Raw genomic sequence first — 25,992 nt, 5'->3', positions numbered from 1 at the left:
TGAAATGAACCTTAATATGTTCAAATACAAGGAGCCTGTTGGGTCAAAATAAGATTAAAACTCACTGTGAGAAAATAAGTTGAAGATGTTTTAAAATTTAAAAAATACAACAAAGCAACATGAACAAGTACAAAATAGAAATTATGTCTATTTGACAATAATTGAGATGCTTGACATTCAACATTTACACAAAATATTTAAGTCCAAATTGCTCATGTGATAACTCACATGAGAAAATCCAACTTTGAATAAATTTGAAATAAGTGTTTAATCAGAATCAAAGTCCAAGTTTCTCACGTGATAACTCACGTGAGAAATTAGAACTCTGCTTTATTTTCAAACATGGTTGTATGTAATGGAAAAGAATGTTTTCTAAGTTCTACTTTCTCATGTGAAAATTTAGATTCTCACGTGAGCAAAATCTGCTCACGTGAGAATCAGGTTAGTTTTTCCTTGGCTCAAAAGATCTAACAAACTGCACACATGAGCCTGCAAAATCTACCCAATTTGCATACATTTCTAACAAGGTTCTCATGTGCAGCTTATGAGCAACTCATGTGAACTGGTCAGATTTTTCTGTACGGGAGTAGCTCTCCTTGCTTGTTATTAAGACGTGAAACAAATATTCTTTTTGTTGCTCTGATCTTAAGTGTTTGACTTAAGCAGCACACTTTGTTTGGAGCTGGAATTGTTAGAAGCTCGTTTCAGGTGAATTAAGTTGTTCTGTGACTGTACAGTGATACATTCTTGAGGGAATTGTTTGAAGCTCATTTCAGGTGAATTAAGTTGTTCTGTGACTGTACAGTGATACATTCTTGAGGGAATTGTTAGAAACTCATTTCAGGTGAATTAAGTTGTTCTGTGACTGTACAGAGATACACTCTTGAGGGAATTGTTAGAAACTCATTTCAGGTGAATTAAGTTGTTCTGTGACTGTACAGTGATACACTCTTGAGGGAATTGTTAGAAGTTCATTTCAGGTGAATTAAGTTACTCTGTGACTGTGATACACTCTTGAGGGAATTGTTAGAAACTCATTTCAGGCACATTAAGTTGCTCTGTGAGAGTGCTACACTGTAGCTTAAAGATTTAACATTTACTATAGTAGTAAAAAAATATTAAGCAATTATCAAAACAGAAGATCAACACTCTGCAATAATTAATATTTCTTGTTCTTTATCAGCAAGGAAAAAAGAAGTCACTATTTGCATTTCTGAGCATATGTCAGCATCTGAAAGTCTGCCACCTTATCTCATTTATCACAAATTTCTCAAATTGTACCCCAATATGGGATTAATGATAAGTTTACCCCAATTTTGGATTAATGATAAGTTGCTTCCACAGACATTTGAAACTTTAGGATACTTTCTCACTTATTAAACTTACCATATAATCTTCCAGGTTCAAGTTTATCAATCCCCACAAAATTATAACTGATCTCTGGGGGCAGATCCAAGTTGTCTTCTTCCTCACACAGCTCTATGTTGGTGTCATTTTCCAGTATCATATCATAGGCATTTCCTTGTGAAAATTTACTGTTGGCCTTCTTAATTGTAGCTCCACTGATGTAATATACCTGCCAAAATAATTACAATGGTCAGTTAAATAAAGAATTTCTAAAGAAATAGCTTCAGCCATGAACAGTGGTAATGGTTGTTATAATGGGCAGGAAGATAAAAATTACTTTTAAGGAGAAGTCACACATCTTTACTGTCAAGGTAAACCTTTAATATATTTCCAGTATGTAAATAAATGGTGAAAGTCTGAATTAAATCATTCATCTAAAAAGAAAATATGACATACACAACTCTGCTCCTCTGAAGTACAACAAGAGAAGAATTTTGTTTTTTTACAATGAAGGTCATAACTATGAGAAATTAAAATAGATGTGATGTGATGTCATTTTGATTTTTAACATAACTTTAACAATTTTTCAGTCATATCGCTACGATGTCTGCAATGTGCCAGTTTATAGCGATGTCAACACTGGGGCATCATGCCGCAGACATGTAGCATGATGTCCCACCCAGTCACATTATCCTGACACCAGGCCAACCAGTCCTAACACTAACCTCTTAATGCTTAACGCCAAGCGTGGCAGCTGTTAGTACCATTTTTGTAAGTCTCTGGTATGACTCAGTCGGGGATCGAACCTATGACCTCCCGCATCCAAGGCGGATGCTCTAACCACTAGGCCACCGGAGCGGTGAAATTAAAGTAGACAAAATCTACTTACAGTACAGTACCATCTCTTCTAATTTTTATATAAACAATAACAAATAATTCTGGATTTAAATAGTGTCAATTTATATGAATCCTCATTAAAAGCACACTCTTGCTGAGTGATGAAAAAGAAACTGAACTTTTTGTATCATAAGTCTTCATCTCCACACAAAATGGTTTCCATTATTAAGACGAAGAAATGGCACATCACTGCATGCATGCCGAGCTACAATGATTGTACACAAAGACAACAGATCATTCAAAATTAGATCATAAGTTGTGGAAAGCATATACATAATCATATGAAGCATATACATAATCATATAAAGCATATAAATAATCATATAAAGCATATACATAATCATATAAAGCATATACATAATCATATGAAGCAAGACAAAGATGTATCTTTATATAGCATACAAAAGACAAAATCCATCTGCATAAGAAAGGTTTACCTCCTTAATCCATGTAATTAATGACATTTTCGTGATGCTAAAATTCAGCTATGATTACTCTATAAGGCAATAAAGAAATGTATATGCAAATGGTTCTAACTATCACCAGCAATTAAGGAGATGTTTCTACTGTTGTGAACAATGACATAATGTGCAATCTTGCAGACAAACAAGTAAAATACAGTGTGATGACTGTCTAATTAAGGACATAAGTATAAACACTGTGTCATGACTGTTTAATTAAGGACATAAGTATAAACACTGTGTCATGACTGTCTAATTACGGACATAAGTATAAACACTGTGTCATGACTGTCTAATTACAGACATAAGTATAAACACTGTGTCATGGCTGTCTAATTACAGACATAAGTATAAACACAGTGTGATGACTGTCTAATTAAGGACATAAGTATAAACACTGTGTCATGACTGTCTAATTACAGACATAAGTATAAACACTGTGTCATGACTGTTAAATTAAGGACAAGTATAAACAATGAGTCATGACTGTCTAATTACGGACATAAGTATAAACACTGTGTCATGACTGTCTAATTACAGACATAAGTATAAACACTGTGTCATGACTGTCTAATTAAGGACATAAGTATAAACACTGTGTCATGACTGTCTAATTAAGGACATAAGTATAAACACTGTCATGACTGTCTAATTACGGACATAAGTATAAACACTGTGTCATGACTGTCTAATTATGGACATAAGTATAAACACTGTGTCATGACTGTCTAATTAAGGACATAAGTATAAACACTGTGTCATGACTGTCTAATTACAGACATAAGTATAAACACTGTCATGACTGTCTAATTATGGACATAAGTATAAACACTGTGTCATGGCTGTCTAATTAAGGACATAAGTATAAACACTGTGTCATGACTGTCTAATTACAGACATAAGTATAAACACTGTGTCATGACTGTCTAATTACGGACATAAGTATAAACACTGTGTCATGACTGTTAAATTAAGGACAAGTATAAACAATGAGTCATGACTGTCTAATTACGGACATAAGTATAAACACTGTGTCATGACTGTCTAATTACAGACATAAGTATAAACACTGTGTCATGACTGTCTAATTAAGGACATAAGTATAAACACTGTCATGACTGTCTAATTACGGACATAAGTATAAACACTGTGTCATGACTGTCTAATTATGGACATAAGTATAAACACTGTGTCATGACTGTCTAATTAAGGACATAAGTATAAACACTGTGTCATGACTGTCTAATTACAGACATAAGTATAAACACTGTGTCATGACTGTCTAATTATGGACATAAGTATAAACACTGTGTCATGGCTGTCTAATTAAGGACATAAGTATAAACACTGTGTCATGACTGTCTAATTACAGACATAAGTATAAACACTGTGTCATGACTGTCTAATTAAGGACATAAGTATAAACACTGTCATGACTGTCTAATTACGGACATAAGTATAAACACTGTGTCATGACTGTCTAATTAAGGACATAAGTATAAACACTGTGTCATGACTGTCTAATTACGGACATAAGTATAAACACTGTGTCATGACTGTCTAATTACAGACATAAGTATAAACACTGTGTCATGACTGTCTAATTAAGGACATAAGTATAAACACTGTCATGACTGTCTAATTACGGACATAAGTATAAACACTGTGTCATGACTGTCTAATTATGGACATAAGTATAAACACTGTGTCATGACTGTCTAATTAAGGACATAAGTATAAACACTGTGTCATGACTGTCTAATTAAGGACATAAGTATAAACACTGTGTCATGACTGTCTAATTACGGACATAAGTATAAACACTGTGTCATGACTGTCTAATTACGGACATAAGTATAAACACTGTCATGACTGTTTAATTACAGACATAAGTATAAACACTGTGTCATGACTGTCTAATTAAGGACATAAGTATAAACACTGTCATGACTGTCTAATTACAGACATAAGTATAAACACTGTGTCATGGCTGTCTAATTACAGACATAAGTATAAACACTGTGTCATGACTGTCTAATTAAGGACATAAGTATAAACACTGTGAAATGTTCAACAGAAATATGTTGTACATGTATTAGGATATGGGCAATGAAGATGAGGCAATAAGTTTAAAAACCAAACTTTCCAGAAACTGTAAAACATGCTAGTAGATCTACTAAGTGTGATTCTCTCATGCCTGGAGTCTTGTGGCAAAATGTGGTACAAATTGATAAATCAGTTTTTGAGAAGAAATAGTAGTGGCTTCTCTGTTTGCAGTATTCAATGCCAAACAATTTATGAGAATAACTCGTAAGTTTGAAAGATCTTGTTACTACAGAGCTCAGTCTAAATTTGGTAAGTTTTCTATTTTTAGTAACAGCTGCCATATCTGATAATAGTTGACATCATCTAAAAGGACTTCATGCCAGGAAGCTCATTTTGAAATTGGTCAAATTTTGTTGACCAGTACTGGCAAAATTCAAAACAAGGTTTTTCTTCATGTAGCGATATAAGCCCTATAAAATGGCAGATCTGCTTTACTGTAAACAAAATTAAATTACCCTGATGTCTGGATGCTGTCAAATTTTGTGGAGTGGATATTTGAGGTCATGTAAAGATTTTCTCTGTTTAGTAACAGTGATCATATTTTGTTTCTCATGACAAGGACAGTGTGGACATTGTCCAACATTTGATACCAGTACTGGGAGTGACGCTTCAGATGAACAAGCAAAAGGAATGCAAAATAATGGAATAATTGAATAGTTGATAATGATTCTAAAAAAAGAGTCTGGATGCAAAATATTTCATTTTATTGCAACTGTGTAGCAATTTAAAAGTAAAAATACATATCTTATGGTTATGTGAAGGCACAGTTATTTTAAATTCTTACCTGTATAAATTCTTAAATTGAATGAGAACTTGAGAAAACAATATGAGCAATAATTCACTATGAATGGGAAATACTAGCAAGAATCCACTATAGTACATGTAGTTTAAACCCTAACCATAACCCTAGCAAGAATCCACTACAGTACATGTAGTTTAAATGAATATAATGCTATTATGACTCTATGGCTTAAAACTAAGCAACAGAAAAAAGCAATAATCAACAAGTTTTGTGAAATTCAACAAATAATTTATTTCCAATGAATACAAAGTAAAAAATTTAAAAAAGAACTAACATTATTCTGAGCTAACTCTCAAATAGTCTAAAAGTTCTATTAAATATCCAAATATATAGAGCATTTCAAATGAATTCTAGCAGTGTTCCAAATAAATTCTAATTTTAAATGTGTTGCTGTGACAGTAATCTTGACTGTGCTAATGTGCCAACAGTCTTGATGTCTCACAATGTTATATTCCACAATGTCCTTGAATAAATTCACAATAATTCCTGGAGTTAGTCCTTGAATGAAGAAGCACTTTGTAATTCCAATGAATAATTTAAATAAACAAAATAAATCCTTTTAAATGAACACAACTAAAAGACTGGTGTTTAAATCAGGAACGAATAAATCCTGAAATAAATAACTTTATATAACTCCTCAACTATCCTATATTACAATTATCATTTATTGAAAATATTTTGTGAACTTAAAAGGAATTTTCCATCAAATTTGTAAACAACATCAGGTCTAAAACTGTATGAAAGAATGTGACAAAGACATGGTACTTGAATTCCAGTGGGGAATACCAATGTTTTGAATTTAAACTCAAGTAAACATGTTTACCTACAAATAATAAAAATCATAATACATAAACTAGAATCATAGACAAGTATAAGCCATGTAATATATTGTTTACAACAACAACAAAAAACATGTGAGTAGTTAGGCTGGCCACTACCCTCAATTACTGTGTGTGTGTGTGTGATTTAGATTTTTAATGTAGCTTTAACAAGTTTTCAGTTATAACGCTATGATGTCTGCAGTGTGACAGTTTATAGTGATGTCTAGCACTGGGGCATCATGCCACAGACATGTATCATGATGTCCCACCCAGTCACATTATCCTGACACCAGGCCAACCAATCCTAACACTAACCTCTTATTGCTGAGCACCAAGCAAAGCTGCTGTTAGTACCATTTTTGTAAGTCTTTGGTATGACTCAGCCGGGGTTCAAAATCTACAACCTGCCGCATACAAGGCAATGCTTTAACCACTAGGCCAACCCTCAATTACTGACCAAGGTAATGCACACATTATCAATATACATAACATAGCAGTATGCTGAGGGTGTGGGGAGCAAACCAAGTATTTTACCCCAATTTTTTCTGGTATGAATGGGGGAACCACACTGGTTTGGAAAACATGCTTATATTTGTTTGGGGTTGGGGGCAAACAAAACTAATGCAACACAAGGAGCCTTAAAACAGTTAATTTTCTGACCAGCCAGACCAACACATTCCATTAAACTACTGATTGTTAAAGGTAAGCATGATTACTATGAGTAGTGACCCAGATACTTAGCCATGTTTTAGCTGCCATATCCATGCATTGTATTTACACACTATTTAATTTAGGCTGCCATATCCATGCATTGTATTTACACACTATTCAAGTTAGGCTGCCATATCCATGCATTGTATTTACACACTATTCAAGTTAGGCTGCCATATCCATGCATTGTATTTACATACTATTCAAGTTAGGCTGCCATATCCATGCATTGTATTTACACACTATTCAAGTTAGGCTGCCATATCCATGCATTGTATTTACACACTATTCAAGTTAGGCTGCCATATCCATGCATTGTATTTACACACTACTCAAGTTAGGCTGCCATATCCATGCATTGTATTTACACACTAATTGATTGAGGCTGCCATATCCATGCATTGTATTTACACACTATTTGATTGAGGCTGCCATATCCATGCATTGTATTTACACACTATTTGATTGAGGCTGCCATATCCATGCATTGTATTTATGCACTATTCAATTTAGGCTCTCTAGTCAATAATAAAAAATACAGCAAATATTTGAATACTTTTGTGTGATAGATTTAAAGAACAACATGCAGGAGTTTAAAAGATTTTTGATTAAATCACAGGACATGTGGAAATCATGTGACACCATTTGCACATAACTGCACACAATCGAGAGAGAGAGAGAGATTTTAAGAAAGAATGGAAACAACTGTATTTGAACTGCATGCATACTATGTGGTTGAATATGTATGGGTGAGTGCTGTGTAGGGGAGTGAAAGGAAAGAAAGTGAATATATTGTTCATTATATGCATACTGCTATGTGTATTTATGCATGTGAATGTATGTGTGCATATGTTTGTATATTATATATAAATATGTTCCTTTGGTAGATTAGTTCTACAGATAATTGTGCCAACATCTTTAAATTAAGTCATTTTTAAAATTAATTTATAGGGAAAGTTAAGACTATACCATCTTAGCACTGTCTGTATCATTCTGCTCTAAAAAGGTAGTTTCCCTTTATAATATAGTCTTATTGCGCATGTCTCGGAGAGATTTGGCTGGAAGTTGGAACTTCCCCAACTGTAAAGGAAGTGGGACCTTACCACAACTGTAATGGAAGTGGGACCTTCCCCCAACTGTAAAGTAAGTCAGACCTCATCCCAACTTTAAATGAAGTCAGACCTTCCCCCAACACTGGAAATCTGACATATCTAAGGCATGCAGTCTACTGCATTGTCCAGCAGATATCCAGACTTTAGTCTACTGCATTGTCCAGCAGATGTCCAGACTTAAGTCTAGTGCATTGTCCAGCAGATATCCAGCCTTAAGTCCTTTTTCAACTAGAGACAGTCACACCACTTAGTTTCTCTTAATTTATTCCCTAATATGAATGTTGGCTCTGTTGTGGTCATCAGCCAAATCTGATTATATATACATACAAGCAGGTACCATGCACTTTATCATCTTGTGGGAGTTTTCATGCAGATTTTTAATTACTTCCAAAATTCTTACCATTTCATTTCATTCAAGGAACTCCTTGGGGGATGAATTTATACACATGTAAATAATCAGTGGAGATAACAATCTGCACAATTAACTATAAGAAAAGGAATGAATTCTGTCCAGGACATTAACGGGAGTGCATTAACGGGAGGAGGACTCTTCATTTTAATTTTGATCTTTTATTATCTAATTTTACTGGTACTTAATTAGAGGTGCTGTAGGATACATACTGGTTCAAAATGTGTACTGGCTGCTTTCTTGTTGATACTTTCATACTTCAGGCAGTTTTGACCATGGCATCCTTGTTTGTGGTTGGTATGGGAATGTATGGATCAAAGCTGGTTCATTTGAATGAAATAATAATGGTATTGCTAGTTCATGAGCTTCTATTGCTGACATGCTGGTCAAACTTAGTAATGGTGATAGTATACAAGGCCCCTACCATTCTTTCAAATTTGCCAAAACAGCAAGGGCCCTTTTCTTGAGAAGCTGGAGAAAACACTGTTCCTGTGACACTGAATTTTAGACAGGCATACAAATGTTGTATTTTATGTCATTTAACGATGATGTAACACACCTGTGTGAAATTTAATACAAAATTATTCCTCACTATTCCAAAGTTATACAGTAGACACCAAAAAAAATTATAGAATTGCTAAGAAAAATTACATTCAACTTTGCTATGACCTTGATCTTTAATCCAGCAATCTGGGTACAAAAATTCAATGCAGTGTCAAAAACCCTGTATATTTAATTAAAAAACAGCATACAAACTTTGAACATGGTAATGTTATTTCAAAGTTTAAGTTGAATACAGTGACCAGTGTAAACATTAAGTAAAAACTTTATGTTGACAATGAAGGAAAAGGTGATACCTATGTCATGTCATTCAAAACGAAAACCTGTCTTCCAACCTGTTATTGAAACTTCTGGATCAGGGGGACAGCAAATTGTGATTTTGATCCTCAAGCCAGACAACTGAATGTAGTAAGTAGCACATTAACTTGTTACAATTTAATGTTATATTAAATTATCTCTTTCTAAATTTTATGGGTGGACAATAAAGGTTACAGATGGAGGCAGAGAAGGATGGATGGAAACTCAATGAAGTTTTAATGAAACCCAAATAAAATGGCTTTAATACTTACATTTTGCTCTTCTAATAATTCGTAAAATTTGTCAACTGCCTCTCCAAATGCTACAGCTTCAATTGATCCACTGTCATCAGCAAAACTCACATTGAAACGCTGATTCCACCCGCCATATTTTTTATACTTAGAAATCATGTTCTTATTGGTTACGCAAGCACAAATTCTCCATCTGAAAAACATTTATAATGTGTTAAAACTCAATTTCTATAACAAAGCTAGCTATTGCATTTTCAAAATATCTGGTATCTTACTTACAGGTTTTCCTTCCTTTACTTATAATCATTAAAATACAAGGATATATAATTATTCCCAGATATCTGCACATGAAGAAGCTACAGAAGGGAACTAATGACTTCTCTGTTTAAGTGTACTCATATTTAAATGAAAAAGGTCTGCAAAATACAGAAATATCAGTGTTCTGTGTATAATGCTCAATACATTTTATCTCCTTTATCTCTGTGTTTTAATATCACATCCGAAATAATAATAACAATAATAATAATTTTTCCCATGGACAAGGAAATGTACAAGACAAAACTAATATTGATGACTTTCTTCACTCTGGGTCGGCAATGCAAAATTTTAGCAGTTATAATTTTCCTTGAAACTTTGCCAATCAACAAAGAATCTTAACATATAATTTCCAAATGATCTCATTTTATGAGTTCAAAATTCGTTTTTATCACATTTGGCCATTAAACCCCATTGCAGATTGTCCTCCCTATATCTTACATTAGTACATGCTTTTAATAAGCATAAAGTTTATAATTTCACTACCTTTCACATACGTTGTCTGCATGGGATTAAATTTTTGTGGTGAAAACTGCCCATTACTGGACTTTTTCATCTCTTATGATTCCAAACAAAATTCTCTGTCTATCTGATTGGTTTAGCATCCCAAACAAAATTCTCTGTCTATCTGATTGGTTTAGCATCCCAAACAAAATTCTCTGTCAGTCTGTCTGATTGGTTTAGCATCCCAAACAAAATTCTCTGTCTGTCTATCTGATTGGTTTAGCATCCCAAACAAAATTCTTTGTCTATCTGATTGGTTTAGCATAATTTGAAGACAAAACCATTTCAAATCATTTAAATCTAGATTGTGAACTAGCAAATTAAGCTTCCAAAATAGTTTATATTCAGTATTTTTTCCTTGTCTCTGTTTTCACAAAAGAATCTTTCTAAAATTACACTCATATTGAGATTTAAGTGTAGCTGTCTTTCTTTAAACTAAATTTGAAGAAATATGACTTGCAAAACCTTTTTCATCTCAGATATTTGGGACACATTACTGTATTTTCAAACTCACTCTGAGGACATAGTTTCACAGTTTAGCCTTATGTTACTCAACAAGACGGTATCTGGTACATGCTGAATGACCAAACAAAACTGATTCAAATGAACACAAGCGTTCAAAGATTTTACATTAAGTAGATCATGATCTCACAAATGCTCGGATTCACTTTTGATTTTTTTATTTAAAACTTCAACCACGTGCAAAATTGAAACTTTGGGAGGAAACAAAGGTTTAGCTTTATTACAACCATGGTCACCTGTGCCACTTCTGTGATCTCAGACCAACAGTATGTTCAGTTTCAAATCATAAGGAATAGGTAATACCTGAGAACTCAGTTTAGTTTTCACAAACAAATTTGTAATTCCCTGGCTGCAGATGAAAAATAATGCACTTGACCTTAGCTTACAAGTCCCCATCATCAGGTCAGGACCCTAGAGAGATAAGGTAACCTTGCTTAATTAACATAAATATTTTACATAAATTTCCTCAGTATAAGATTACCTTGTCTTTAGGTAGGTCAACTTGTATGGTTCTCATGAAAAGTTTTATAATGAGCAAGTACTGTACACGCATTAATCATTAGAACTTTTAATTGGTTTATTGTCCAGGTCAGCTTAATTTTGCTGTATGTTATTTTTGGAGTAAAATATCAGCAGTCAAAGGCAACTCTACTGTATCCAAAATTATTTATTTGTATTATAATAAAAGAAAGAATATTTGACATTCTTGCTTCAAGGTTTCATTCCTCCCAGGAAGATATTTGTAACATATACTACAAGTGTGTTCATTGCAGTGCATAACATTGTAAATCAATGCTCCCGAACCTAAATCCCCCCCATATCATCTGATTTGGTTTTAATGTTTAAGTTTTGGGAAACTTACTGTGGTGTGGTCTAAAAGCAGCATCATCTACAACTGGAATTTTCCAAAAGCCTCAGTACAGCACAACAATAAATAGTTGATAAAAATAATCTGAGAAAATTAGTATGTTACTGGTGTGTCACAAATGCATGCCACAAAGACATGCCACAAAGTCATACCACAATGACATGCCACAAAGACATGCAACAATGACATGCCACAAAGACATGCCACAAAGACATACCACAAAGACATGCCACAAAGACCCAATGACATGCCACAAAGATATGCTACAAAGACATGCCACAATGACATACCACAAAGACATGCCACATGACATGCAACAATGACATGCCACAAAGACATACCACAATGACATACCACAAAGACATACTACAAAGACATGCCACAAAGACCCAATGACATGCCGCAAAGACATGCCAAAATGACATGCCTCAAAGATAGCCAGAATGACATGCCTCAGACACGTAGCATGTCCCACCCAGTCACTTTATCCTGACACCAGGCCGACCAGTCCTAACACTAACCTCTTAATGCTGAGCGCCAAGCGAGGCAGCTGTTAGTACCATTTTTGTAAGCCTTTGGTATGACTCAGCAGAGGTTTGAACCCACAACCTCCTGCTTCCAAAGCAGATGCTCTAACCACTAGGCCACCAGAGCGGCCGAAAGAAAATATAGGGGCATGCATACTGAACTAAAAAATGAAACATTGAACGTAACATGTGACCTTAATTCCATAGCTGAGTTGATCTGTTGCAAAATTAATAATCTTTGCTTCATAATGATTCCTCCAAGTATAGGGAAAATCTATAAAGGATTTTCATAAGAATAATCAAATGAAAATACTTTAACCAAGTGGCAGATAATGCCAAGAAAATGCATATTTTTATATCTTCATTTTCCATGAATATGTAAGTTCTAAAACAAATGTAACAAAACATAATGAATTATAATTACCCTTTTTGAGATGGTCGCAGACTAGAAATAGTATTTACAGGCCTATTATGTGGCATCCTAGTGTTGTTTGAACTCCTGCTAGTACTTGCTGTAGCCTCACTGCAAGCTATGGAAAAAAATACAAACTAGATTAGTGTTTGTAAAAAAATGCATGGCTCTTTGCAGACCAAATTGTTTAAGTAAAGAAAGTCCCTAAACTTTGAAAAATTGTTACAATGCCACAGAAAGTCAATTTTGGTCATGTACACATACATACCATACAAGCATTGCCCAGCAAACTTCATCTGTCTACTTTCAGTGGCTTTTGCCAAATCACATCAAAAAAGTTCCATAAAACAAATATCCTGGTAAGTAAAGTAAAGTTAAAGTTTAAGAATGTGTAAAACATAGAAAAGCTTGTTAAGATGACCTAAAATTCTAATCAGGTCATCTACATTTGCACACAGTAAGCTGACCAAATTTCAATTGTCCATGTCCTTTAAAATTTTCACAAAAGCTTATTGTAATTTAATTTTACTTTCTTTAGCTTAAAATGTACAATCCCTTTTTCTTTCTGACCAGTAATTACAAACTCACCAGGTTGAACATATTCATTGGGAACCTTTCCTTTTCTTATAGCATCTGCGATGTACTTGTGGCCTGTTCGATCAAGTGCAGCAAGGAAATTCTCAAAATGTTGATCTTCTTTAACTTTTAAAATTTCAAGCAACTGCCGTACTTGGTCATTATGAGTAAGCTGGCTGTTTATTCTCTGTAGTTCATTGGGTAACAGAGTAAATTTTGTCATGAGGACATCACACACAGACTTTACATCAAGATTTTGAACAATTCTGTCCCATTGCGACTGTATTTTTCCAAATAAGGAGGGCTGCATTTTCTGAAAGTACATAAATAAAATAAAAAATTAAAAACATAATCCATTACTTTGCAAAATTAAATTCATTGCAAATACTCTGCACATTAAATGGATTAGTCACATTACACTTGGACTGGTGTTGAGTGCAGCTGAGTGTAGTTAAATTACGTGCTGGTGTCATGTCACAGTGTTAAAACTTGTACTTGTTTGTCACTGAATATATAGTTCTGTATTATATAGAGTTAGACATTTTTCGATTTGTATGTTTTATAATTTGTAAGGTAGATATTGCATAGGAATATAATTGATAATGATACTTTACTATATCGAGAATTAGAGATATTTGTGTATGTATCAGAAGTCATGATATTTTTGTTCTTGAAATAGCCTTTATTTTAGAACAAGCTTGCATGGGATATTTAGAGTGTGTGAGTTGACCTAATTATTTAATTGCCATTATCCTGATGTCTGTGAGATTGTGTTAATTTTGTGTGATTGAGCAAGGAGACAAAATTGCACATCCCTTCTAATCCACAGGAAGCTTTCCACTGGTGGGATAGGGCACCACCTGATGATTAGAAAGAGAAGACATGGAGAGCTTGTGGAAATAGTTGTGAGAGGGTGCAGGGCTGGGAAAATAGGCAGTTGTGTGAAGGCACAGGGCCAGGAAGATAGGCAGTTGTGCAAAGATGCAGAGTGGAAGAAATAAAACAAGGTTACCAGAAGTACCAAATTGGGATACAAAGTGGAAGTTGCAGATGAGTAACACAGAATGGACACAGGAAGGAAACACTCTCATCTTTAATTTCACATGATGAAATAGCTGGCAATCTGAATAGGTCTTTGTACTGATTGAAAGAAATTGCATGGAAAAATTGTCCTGTAATTGTAAAATTGTTTTACCTTTCACCTTATTACTTTTATATTTTATACTCCTAGACTATCAGTCTTAATCTTTTAATTATCTGTCCTTCTCTGGTGTTAGTAATAATACCGTAGGGGGCATGTGACACATAGGATCTATAAATAGATGCTTATGGATGTGTCGACAGTTGCTAATAATAAAACTTAATGATGACTTTGGGCAGGAGTTTGTGCTACAAGGTTTTAATCCTCATTTATCAAAACTCATACTTTAGGGTTAGAGCAGCATAGGGTGCTAAGCATTGTCTATCAGACAGTATTATTCAGGTCTTCGGTAGGTGCCTGGAGAGTCATATCCTCTGAGAAATATATCTGCCAGAGTGATACAATTTCAAGTTTGTTATTTTGTGCTGATTTCAGGTCAGTTTGCACATCAAAACAGTACTTCCTACTGCCTGGTTCTGCTTTTCAATTTTTAAAAAACTGGACCATTTTGTGCTCGTGTCAAGAATGCATTCTTTCAGAACTCGTGGTTGTGCCCCATGTCCTCTGTGGAGCAGTATTTGAGACAGCGGTGGCAAGGTGCTTTGGTTGGAGGTCATGGTGCAAATGCTCCTTTATTTGTGGATTCCATGGGCCGTCCATTTAGTAGAAAACTTTTTCTGTCATACTTGAGGCTCCTGCTGGCACGCATGGGCTATGATGAGCAAACTTTTCTTATCATTCATTTCACATTAGAGCAGCCACCACAACTGCACCTGCAGTTGGTATGGGGGACCATCTAATTAGGACTTTAGAACAATGCTCATTGTCAAGTTATACGCGTTACATCAGAGTTCACCCTAATCAACTCCTTTCTGCTCAGGAATAGCTGTGTACATACATTTAGTATCATGTGCTTTGGACACCAGTCCTTCCGAATGGATGTTTACATTACAAACTGGCTCTTGGGGGGTCTCATTTGATATTTTTTAATATCAAATTCAATTCGGCATTTTTTCCTCAATCCGGTACTCATAAGCTATACTAATAACATAAAGGTGATGCCCATTAAATACATATTTTCTTATGTTGGGATCAGCCTAGCTCTATTCCATGAATCTGGGATCAACCCAGAATAAACTTTTATGCTGGGATCAGTCTAGCATAGATTTAGTTAAGATGGGATCAGCCCAGAATACATTAGCATGCTGGGATCAGCCTAGCACACAGTCTACTTAAGCTGGGATCAGCCCGGAATACACGTGAATGCTGGGATCAGCCAAGCACAGATTTTTACTTAAGCTGGGATCAGCCTAGCACAGTCCATGGAAGCTGGAATCAGCCCAGATTACAGTGTAATGCTAGAATCAGCCTAGCACCAATTATCCTTGAGCTGGGATTAGACCAGAATAAACAATAATGCTGGGAACAGCCTTGCATGGATTTACTTAAAGATGGGATCAGCCCAGAATATACTCGAATGCTGGGATCAGCCTAGCACAGAGCTTACTTGAGCTGGGATCAGCCTAGCACCAATTCTACTTGAGCTGGGATCAGCCCAGAATACACTGTAATGCTGGAATCAGCCTAGCACCAATTGGTAATCAGCCTTTTACATTGAGCTGGGATCAGCCTAGCAACAACTCTACTTAAGCTCGCATCAGCCCAGAATACACTGTAATGCTGGGATCAGCCTAGCACTGAATGGGAATCAGTCTTTTACATTGAGCTGGGATCAGCCTAGCACCAATTCCACTTGAGCTGGGATCAGCCCAGAATACACTGTAAACAGCCTAGCACTGACTGGGAATCAGTCTTGTACATTCAGATTCTAGCCCATGAGTAGCCCCCACAGAGAGAGCCAAATATTTTAAAATATTTAAATTAAGTATTGATGTTATTTTAGTTATGAGTTTGATGTTGTAGAATATTGGTAATAATGAATAGTGGCATGTTTGAAAGAAAGGGAGAGAGTGAGTGTGAGATGAATGCATATACTGATGTATTCTATATTTCTTACAATACATGTATTAAATCATTTCTCATACAATTCAGTATTGTTTTGTTGTGCATAAATCTAAAATAATGCACTAATTCAAGGACAATTAGTCATATAAACATGTTCCATGTGGCAACTGGTACAAACCCACTACAAGGATAGGATTTACTTCACTGAAAATATTAAGACTGTACTGTGGACAGTGGACTGTACCATTTTGAGTACTGTGAACAGTGGACTGCACCATTTTGAATACTGTGGACAGTGGACTGTACCATTTTGAATACTGCGGACAGTGGGCTGTACAAATTTTGAATACTGTGGACAGTGGACTGTACCAATTTGAATACTGCGGACAGTGGACTGTACCATTCTGAATACTATGGACAGTGGACTGTACCATTTTGAATACTTTGAAACTAGACAAAAAAAGTAAAATTTAACTGCCTTCAAGAGCGCAGATACCATGAAAAGGACTGCTTTCCAGTTTAAAGGGCATTCCCAGATTGGTCATCCCAACAATTTTATTATAAACTGTAGGGAATGTTTGCCCAAACTGTATAATTAATTAATGCAAATTATAAATAATAAAAATAACAGATGGCAGTCTGTTTATTTAAAGACATACTGACAACTCATAAATCCCAGAACTCAAACATATTTTCCAGTTAGTTAATATGTAGGTTTGCATTAATATGTAGGATTGAAAAATGCATCTATATTTTTTAAAGAATTTAACAGAATCAGCAGACTGAATGTGAGCAGGAAGTGAGTTCCATGTTTAACCCCTGAATACTGCAGACTTCTTTTGAACTCTTCAATGCAAAGTTTTGGTAATTCTAAATTTAAAAAAAAATTCAATCTTAGATTATAGGGAGAAGACATTTTGTGGAATAACTGAGTTATGCACTCTGGAATATTTCTTTTGATACATAACCTGAAATGCTTTCAGAAACATTTTGTTGTCTATTCTTAAACATTTTAATTCTGTGAACATGTTTGATGATGCTTCCATGGGAACATCAAGAATCAGCTGAGCTAGATCCAAGCATGATTATTATTATTATTATTAAAAGACAAATATATGTTGTAGCCTAACTGACTTCTTGATAAAAAGGACAAAAGTCCATACTGACAAATTTGCTAATTAACAGAATATACTTGTATATACTTGCTTTGTACACCTCAAAAAAGCATTTGACAGTGATACACTTGGCAATAAAACATAAGCTATCTGAGCTACAGATGTTTGAAAAATTCTGTAAGATGTTATCTAATACAATGCAATGTATGTGTATATGTACTCATACAGTTCACTGTTTGCCAAAATAAGCGATTAGCTTACAGTGTGGTTTGAAACATCTAGGTGTTATGTATATTTAATTTGTATTGTTTGTTACTACCTGTTATGAATAATTTTATTTGTATTGTTTGTTACTACATGTTATGTATATTCAATTAGTATTGTTTGTTACTAAATGTTATGTAAAATTTTAATTGGACTTGACTTGCCCAAAATGATGTTCATTGTGTACCTGACTGTACCTTTTACTTTTCTAAACAAACAATACATATTTAATATTTCACAATGAGTGTTGGTTAAATAATAGAATCATTATCAACAGAAGTAACATGTTTATTTGAGTCAAGGATATTAGAACTCCATCCATGAAGAACCTATTTTACTTGATGTTTAGTACATTATTATAATCTTATTACCGGATTTTTGTCTTATTGAGAATTTAAAATGTTCTTGAATCGGAAACTCCATTAAGTGACAGAATATTTTCAGGAAATGGTAATTACAACCTAGGTCAAGTAGAGCTGTTTTACTTGAGAAATTTCTCATTGTTACTATATCATCCGGATCTGAATCATTTGAATTGTTGTGTTCAGAGTTTGATTTGGGTGGAATTATTTATTCAAATTATTCTTCTCTGGAAGTACAAAGTGCTCAATAATATTCTTGGACAGAAACATTAAGCTGGAATTATAGCTGATTCAGACAAGGACATCTTGGATTATATTGCTGTGATTAATTTCAAAACTGTTAGCACATCTTCACACTTCTGGCCACTGGTGCATTAGTACATTCAAGACCACAGACACATCAACACCTTCAGCAATGGATCTTAATTAAAAAAACACTGGAATGTAATTAGAACTTTATTCATTAGGACTTGTGATAGAACATTTTGCACTAGTCAGGATTTAATTTGCAATACTGTAAGTTCTTATTAAATTTCCACCTGGTTTTGGAATATAAATTATTTGTTGAATTTTACAAAACTTGTTGGTTTCACTCTTTTCTGTTTCTTAGTTTAAGACATAGAGCCACAATGTACTAAGCCTGAACATATTCAGTGTTTGTAAATGAATTACCACAAACCCTGTCTCAAGCAGCTGTATTTATTTAAATGCGTTTTGTAAGATGGATATCCTGCACTCCCATGGTCATGCAGTATATCTATCTGAAAAAACTTGTTCTTATTTTCGCCTACAAATGCAGTAACCTATACATATAGACTGTGTGATGTGCAGTGATGATGTAAGCTGTCGAAGGGTTTACATGAACAAAATTTATCAAAAGATGCCTGAATGAAAATATCGCCAAACCAAGGATATAATCTTTAACCAGGCTGGATACTTAATTGTTAATAGATTCATTCTAAAGGTAAATAAATGGAATGTGTGGAACATAATTAGCACTCACATTTTCAACAAGTTTGGGAATAACTTAGTAAAAAGGAACAGTATAACAAAGCTGTAAAAGTCAGTTCTAAGTTCTACACATGCCTAGAATCATTGCATCCAAGCATTAAAGCCTCATTGCGTTTGATGGATCATACAATAAAACCCATACAACACTTTGGATCTGAAGCATAGGAGTAGCAAAGATCCAATTTACCCCATCTGGTCATGAACAGTAATCGAGTTGCCAACAAGTTATGCCAAAAGTTGAAGTTAGCACTAGTTGTTGTTGTTGTTTTGGGGCTTAACACCATTTTTCAGCACACGATAGGCTATACATGGCGGCCAGTATTACTGGTGGAGGAAGAACCCAGGAAAAACCCCGGAAAGAACCAATGACCCACGAGAAGCTACTGGCAAGCTTTCTCACATACCCACATTGGCTGGAAGTTAGCACTAGGTGTCCATACTACAAGTTCAAATATTACCATTTAATCAGAGACAAACAGACTTCCTCTGTACTTCAGCATAATCAAATATATGGTTAAATACTATTACTGACTTTATACATTCAAACTAATCTTTGTTCATGTAATAAAACTCTACAGCAATGGCCTATAAACATAGTACTCATCTACGACACTTACCATGAAAATTTTAACATACATGAAAAATTCTTCAACATAATATCCCAAGCCAAAAGTAACAAGAATATTCTGTGAGAAACTTCCAGACAATCTGGACTTTTCAAAATCTAACTTCACTATATGCATAGTAAGCAAGAAACTTATTTCAAACTAATATGTAACTTTGATAAAGAAGTCTTTCTGGATATTACCAATGATAAAGTAAGACAAGTCCTTTGCAAATTTGTTAGTATCCTTTTTAAATTGAAACTGGTAGATACCAGGACACCAATACAGCAAAAAGGAAATGCGTTATTTTGTACCTTTCAGGTAGCAGAGATGATAAAAAGTAAATTTAATTAGAATGTTTTTTTATTACTTTCAGATGTGCATATTTACTTGTGACATAACAATATTGCTTGAACTTAGTAAACTTGAAAAAAGGAAGAATTTTTATTTGTCTTATTAAACAGGAAAATATTAAATTTTGGAAAACTTTATAACAGACTCTATTAACATTCAAAAACAAAATATATATTTCTATCTGAGATTCTGTTGAGAGTAATTGAGACATTTCATATATAAATATCTAATATAACTGAATTGATATCATTTAATATTTATCCACTTATGTCACATTGTTTTGTATATCTACTTCTCTATTTTCATCATCACCTTTTTATTTTCATGTTAATATTTACCCCTCAGGGCCCCTAATTGGCAATAAAATATTAATCTTAAATAGTAATAAAAATTAATAACTGTTTAGTGAAGGAAATACCTGTATTCACTAAACTTATGACAACTGTCAGATAAATGGTAAAGGAGCTCATTACACGCAATACATACAGCTCGTCCCTCTGCAATCTGTTGGTAAATTTCAAACAAGTATTTTTGAAAAGCACAAATTAAAGTAAATTAATAATGTTAAATGACAATGATCTGTAGTGTTTAAGATAAACAAAATATATTTCTGGTGTCTTGGCAACAAAGGATTTGTTTTGTTCATTCCTTTGAATGACAGTTCTATTTTTATATCAGTTCTTCAGATGATACAAAATATATATATATATATATATATATATATATATATATATATATATATATATATATATATATATATATATATTATTTTTTCTTTTTCTTTTAGTCTTCTAATTATCTCCCTTTCTGCACAAGAAGTCAAATGTAGCAAACATTTTACTGATTTGAATACATTTCTTTTTCATTCAATAAGTGTTCTGAATTAGCAGTTCACTAGTTATTCGTTTTGCTGTTTATATTTCCTGGTCATTAGTTTAAAATAAACCGTTATCCCTATCTTAATTAGTAGATTTAAAAGTATAGTTCTCCATGACTGTTGGATTTGACACTTGTAGGACTAGTTGCGACCCTTATCTAGATCTAACTCCATATACAGACACCATCAGTTAGTATAAATGTTAGTAACTGTACTACCTTTGTATACAATCATAGCAAACCAGCACTAAGGTGGTGCTCTACAGTTTCATACTTTTCATAGGGTTAGATTTTGACAAAAAAGAATTTCCCAGGTATTCCTCACTCGTTATACTATTTAAAAAGGTTTTTCTTTACATTTTTTTTATTTGGCAATTCATTCATTGCACTTTCAGAAATTGGTATTGTCCAGTCTGGCAAAATTTATTTTCCCTATTTTAATAAATGCTAATGTACTTTTGGCTAGTTCAAGCACAAAGGTGTAAGTCATTTTGATTAGTTATGTACTTGGAGCAGTCCAAAGAAATTTCATGCACAGAACATAAAAGGAAAAGACCGCCCCTATGTCCTAAGAGGTTAGAGCATCTGTCCAGATGTGGGAGGTTGCTAGATCGAACCCTGGAAGAGTCATGCGAAAGACTTATAAAAATGGTACTAGCAGCTGTCTCGCTTGGCACTCATCATTAACAGTTTAGTGTTAGGACTGGTTGACCCAGTGTCAGGATAATGTGACTGGGTGGGACAAGATACAACGTCTGCAGCACAATGTCCCAGTCCTAGACATCACTATAAACTGCCACGCTGCCGACATCGTAGCAATATGACAAACTGCTAAAGCTACATTAAAAATCCCAAACACACACACACACACACATACAAATAAACAGAAGTAACACAGAGGTATGCCAACATCTTCTCCAACGTGCATGTTACAAATACAAACAACTTCACCTTACACCTGTCAATCTCTCAAAAGTTCATAAAATTTGCCGACCGTCCCTTAAAAACTTGATGCGCATGTATCAGTGCTTGGCAATAGAGATTCGTGTCTTTGCTTATTTACCTATATTATATCTATATGTAGTAATATAAATAGTAATAAGCAAATTTTTTTATAATTTGCATAAATCCGACGGTATGGCTCACTAATCTCAAGAAATCATTTACTGTGACAACATCGGCCGTCGTTATACTTCGTCTCCAGAAATTTTCAAAGCTAACCGATTTCGTGTGAAACAACAGGCTACCATCGCAGTACTAGAGTGCTTTTATTTTTATTATTTTTTCTTTCTGCCATCGCCACTGCACTCGGAAAATGGGTTCGTGTTAGCGGCAATGGCACAGAGTGTTGACGGAACAGCACTGCACTAGGTCCTGTTGTCAGCCATTAAAGAAACCGAAAGTAAATACACAGAGATATCAAATAAACCTGAAAGATACACTTTCTTTATATCTAAATATAGGCCACGTTTAACAATACATATAAAAACCATCTGAACTTATTTTCTTCTTACGAATCGTACTTGCCAATAGGCGGTTCAATACTATTTATCCCGTTATTCCTTGCGGACTTGCCTTTTGCGGAAATATCAAATGTCACGAGTGTGATCTCATATCCAGGTGGCGGCAGCTCCCAGATAAGGGTCATAGGTTGTGTTGTATGTGCTCAACGCTAGCTTGATGTTGAAGACAAGCAAATATATGGGCAGCCGTCGCCGCCAAAATTACATTAATCAAATGATCTAGTATGAAATCAAATGATTTAACCTAGCAAATGAAATGATCAATCCAGATTCCAAATGATGTGGTGTCACATGAAATGATTTAACGAACAAAACCGAATGATGCATTTAGATTTCAAATGACGTGGTATTAAATGAAATAATGTAGAGTGAAATGAAATGATTTAACACATCAAACGGAATGATGAATTCAGGTTCCAAATGATGTTGTGTGATATGAAATGATGTACCATGAAATGAAATGATTGAACCCCAAAAATGAAATAATGAAGTCAGATTTCAAATGATGTGGCATTAAATGAAATGATCTGGCATTAAATAAAATGATTCAAAGAACAAAACGGAATGATGATATCTGCTTCCAAATGACGTGCTAGTAAATAAAATGATGTAGTCTAAAATGAAATGATTTAACTCAACAAACGAAATCATGATTTTAAATTCCAAATGATCTGGTATTAAATAAAATGATTTAAAGAACAAGACGGATTGATGAAATCTGCTTCCAAATGACATATTATTAAATGAAATTACGTAGTATGAAATGAAATGATTTAACTCAACAAATGAAATGATGAATTCAGATTCCAAATGATGTGGTATTAAATTAAATGATTTAAAGAACAAAACGGATTGATGAAATCTGCTTCCAAATGACGTAGTATTAAATGAAATTATGTAGTCTAGAATTAAATGATTTAACCCAAAAAATGAAATGATGTATTCCGATTCCAAATGATCTGGCATTAGTTGAAATGGTCTGAAGAACAGAATGGAATGATCAGCTCATATTCCAAATGATGCGGTATTAAATGAAATGTATGGAATGTAAACGGTCTGATCAAAGTGTAAATCAGCTAGCGTAAATCCAAACAAACGCGGGGGGTGGGGCTGTTATCTATGACGTATGATACCAGTGCGCCGAAACATAATCGACGGGCGTATTTACAGCATTCGGCTGAGATTTTGCAGACGACAGTTGGAGAGCAAAGCAAAGGTGTTTCTTTTCGTATTTTATAAACAAGAACCATATTTTCCAATCAGCATAAAGTTATTTTATCCACATTAATGAATGTGCGTGTATTTTTTTCTTTAAGTTCTGCCCTGTACTGCGCAAGTTTCTTAGGTTTCAGCAAAGCGAGATCTATCAACTAAAGAGATTAAATCTTGATTTTATTTAATCAATATTAATTACCATTTTAATGACCTTACACACTAAGCCAAAAATGTGTTTCCCGTCACTTTTGGTATATTTTACATTACCGGCCCTACGTGCATACGCATTATTCGTCCAAGGTCTATATGTTATCAATTCTTCTTTTTCCGCCATTGAATCCAGTTTGCAGCGACATTTTAGAGTTGGTTTTTTTCTTTTTTCTTTTATATTTCCTCTTTGATATCGAATATAATTTTTCTTAGAATCCCTTATTCACCACTCTAAGCATACTTCAAACACCCCACTCTCCTTTCCAAACGTATTGAAAATGGGGGCGGGGAGGGAACTTAGTCATATATTTTGAAAGAATAATACGTGAACAATAAACAGTTACCTCCTTTGGAGTGTTTTATGGCGAAGAAAAAGCACAGATCATGTTTGAATAAACCCAAAATTTAGCAAATGATGTATGAAAATAACAAGGAAAGGCCATGGATTCTATCAGAATTTTATTTAAAAAAACATCAGCATCAGCGATTTGTAAGTGATACCACGTAGCCCTTAGGGTAAAGACGTGTTCTCTCTCTCTCTCTCTGCCATAGAACGGTCGAAGCTTGTACTTTGAGCTTTCTGCTGACTGCTGGACCCATGCTAGACTTTACCTGATATCCATCGATTTAAGTAGTGGCTATTTTTGGTATTTATTTGTACCTAGCTCACTTGCCTGCTTCAACATTAAAAAAAATCTCAGAAAGTAAACAAACAAAAAAAAAAAAATAATGGGATGAGCAAACTTTTTAAAAAAAAGTTTGAATTTAAAAATACAATAAAGGTGTTTAAAAATTGTGACCTCTTGTTAAACAGCCTGACACATAGAAAGATAAATGTGGGTATCAATATAAAAAAGCGATACATTTTCAAGATAAAAATTGAAAAAGTAAAATTGGGATGACCGAATTTGAAAGAAATTTTGAACATAAAAATGCCAAAAAAAGGTATTTACAAAAGAATTGTGAAGCCGCCGCGAGTTTCGAACTCTCGTCTTGTTTTACAGAAGCGAAGCATATTTTAACACTTTTCTACTTTGATGTCATTGGCATTGCCAACAAGAACAAAATATCAATAATAATAATAATAATAATAATAATAATAATAATATGTCATGTCAAAAGTAACAAATTGTCATTGCCACAAGAGCAATGTTTGTTTTAAAGTATAAATACATTCTAACTTGGCATGCAAGCAGTGGAGTACTAAAGGTAAATAGCGTCGGGACGACGATGATAGCCTAAGGTTTTTTTTTGCGCCACAACACCTCTGGCGCCCATCCATGGTTTTGGTGCCCCAATGCCACTAGCGTCCGGAGCAAACACTCCGTCCGTACCCCCACCCTCCTTTACAACACTAGTGCATGCAAGTTTATATTATATACTTCCTTCTCCTGACATCATATACCTAAAATCAAGGTTTCTTAATCGTATGCTTCCAAGTATAAGTCAAGCCCAATAGCTCAGTGGAGCACCCCTCCCCCAAAGTTTGATCTCCTTGTCATGCCACTTAATATCAAATAAAGTGAATGAGCTATATTAGTTTATTACTAAAATAGTCCATTTTAGTCAGAAGAGATTCAAACTTAGAAGCAAAGTAGGACATTATCATCCTTGTGTATTCCGAGACGAGAAAATATAAGGTAGCTAGGGTAAATCGCCCGTAGCTGATGATGTGATAATCTGTAGAAGTGAGAAAAAATAATTTATACGTTTGTGTAATTGTGTCACATACACACAAATATAAAAACCAATTCCACAAAAGCACTGCACCTCATCATGAAATATTTTAGTCCAATTTTCATCGGTTCCCAAAAGTGTTTTAGCAGAAGAATTTTTTTTAGGTGATCACAAA

The 25,992-nt window shown here is 34.3% G+C and overlaps 1 protein-coding gene across 2 annotated transcripts in view; it reads right to left on the bottom strand.

The window, feature by feature from the left end:
• The window catches only part of LOC149779780 (replication protein A 70 kDa DNA-binding subunit-like), a 61,717-nt gene extending 38,905 nt beyond the window's left edge, over positions 1–22,812 (bottom strand). Inside the window, exons 1-5 of one of the 2 annotated variants that reach the window (XM_089940648.1) lie at positions 22,720–22,812; positions 13,512–13,812; positions 12,936–13,041; positions 9,797–9,968; positions 1,387–1,576 (exon numbers count right to left, since the gene is read on the bottom strand). In XM_089940648.1, the coding sequence (XP_089796774.1) occupies positions 1,387–1,576; positions 9,797–9,968; positions 12,936–13,041; positions 13,512–13,809 (766 nt within the window). In that variant the 5' untranslated portion in view covers positions 13,810–13,812; positions 22,720–22,812. Of the gene's footprint in view, positions 1–1,386; positions 1,577–9,796; positions 9,969–12,935; positions 13,042–13,511; positions 13,813–22,715 lie in introns of both variants that reach the window. The other variant, XM_089940647.1, reaches the window with a different exon arrangement.
• Positions 22,813–25,992: the final 3,180 nt, after the last annotated feature.

Source organism: Sinohyriopsis cumingii, chromosome 17, assembly GCF_028554795.1.
Source record: "Sinohyriopsis cumingii isolate HCF-2022 chromosome 17, ASM2855479v2, whole genome shotgun sequence".
NCBI lineage: Eukaryota > Metazoa > Mollusca > Bivalvia > Unionida > Unionidae > Sinohyriopsis > Sinohyriopsis cumingii.
The sequence above is the reverse complement of the archived record's forward strand: the minus strand, read 5'-3'. Positions and strand labels throughout refer to the sequence as shown.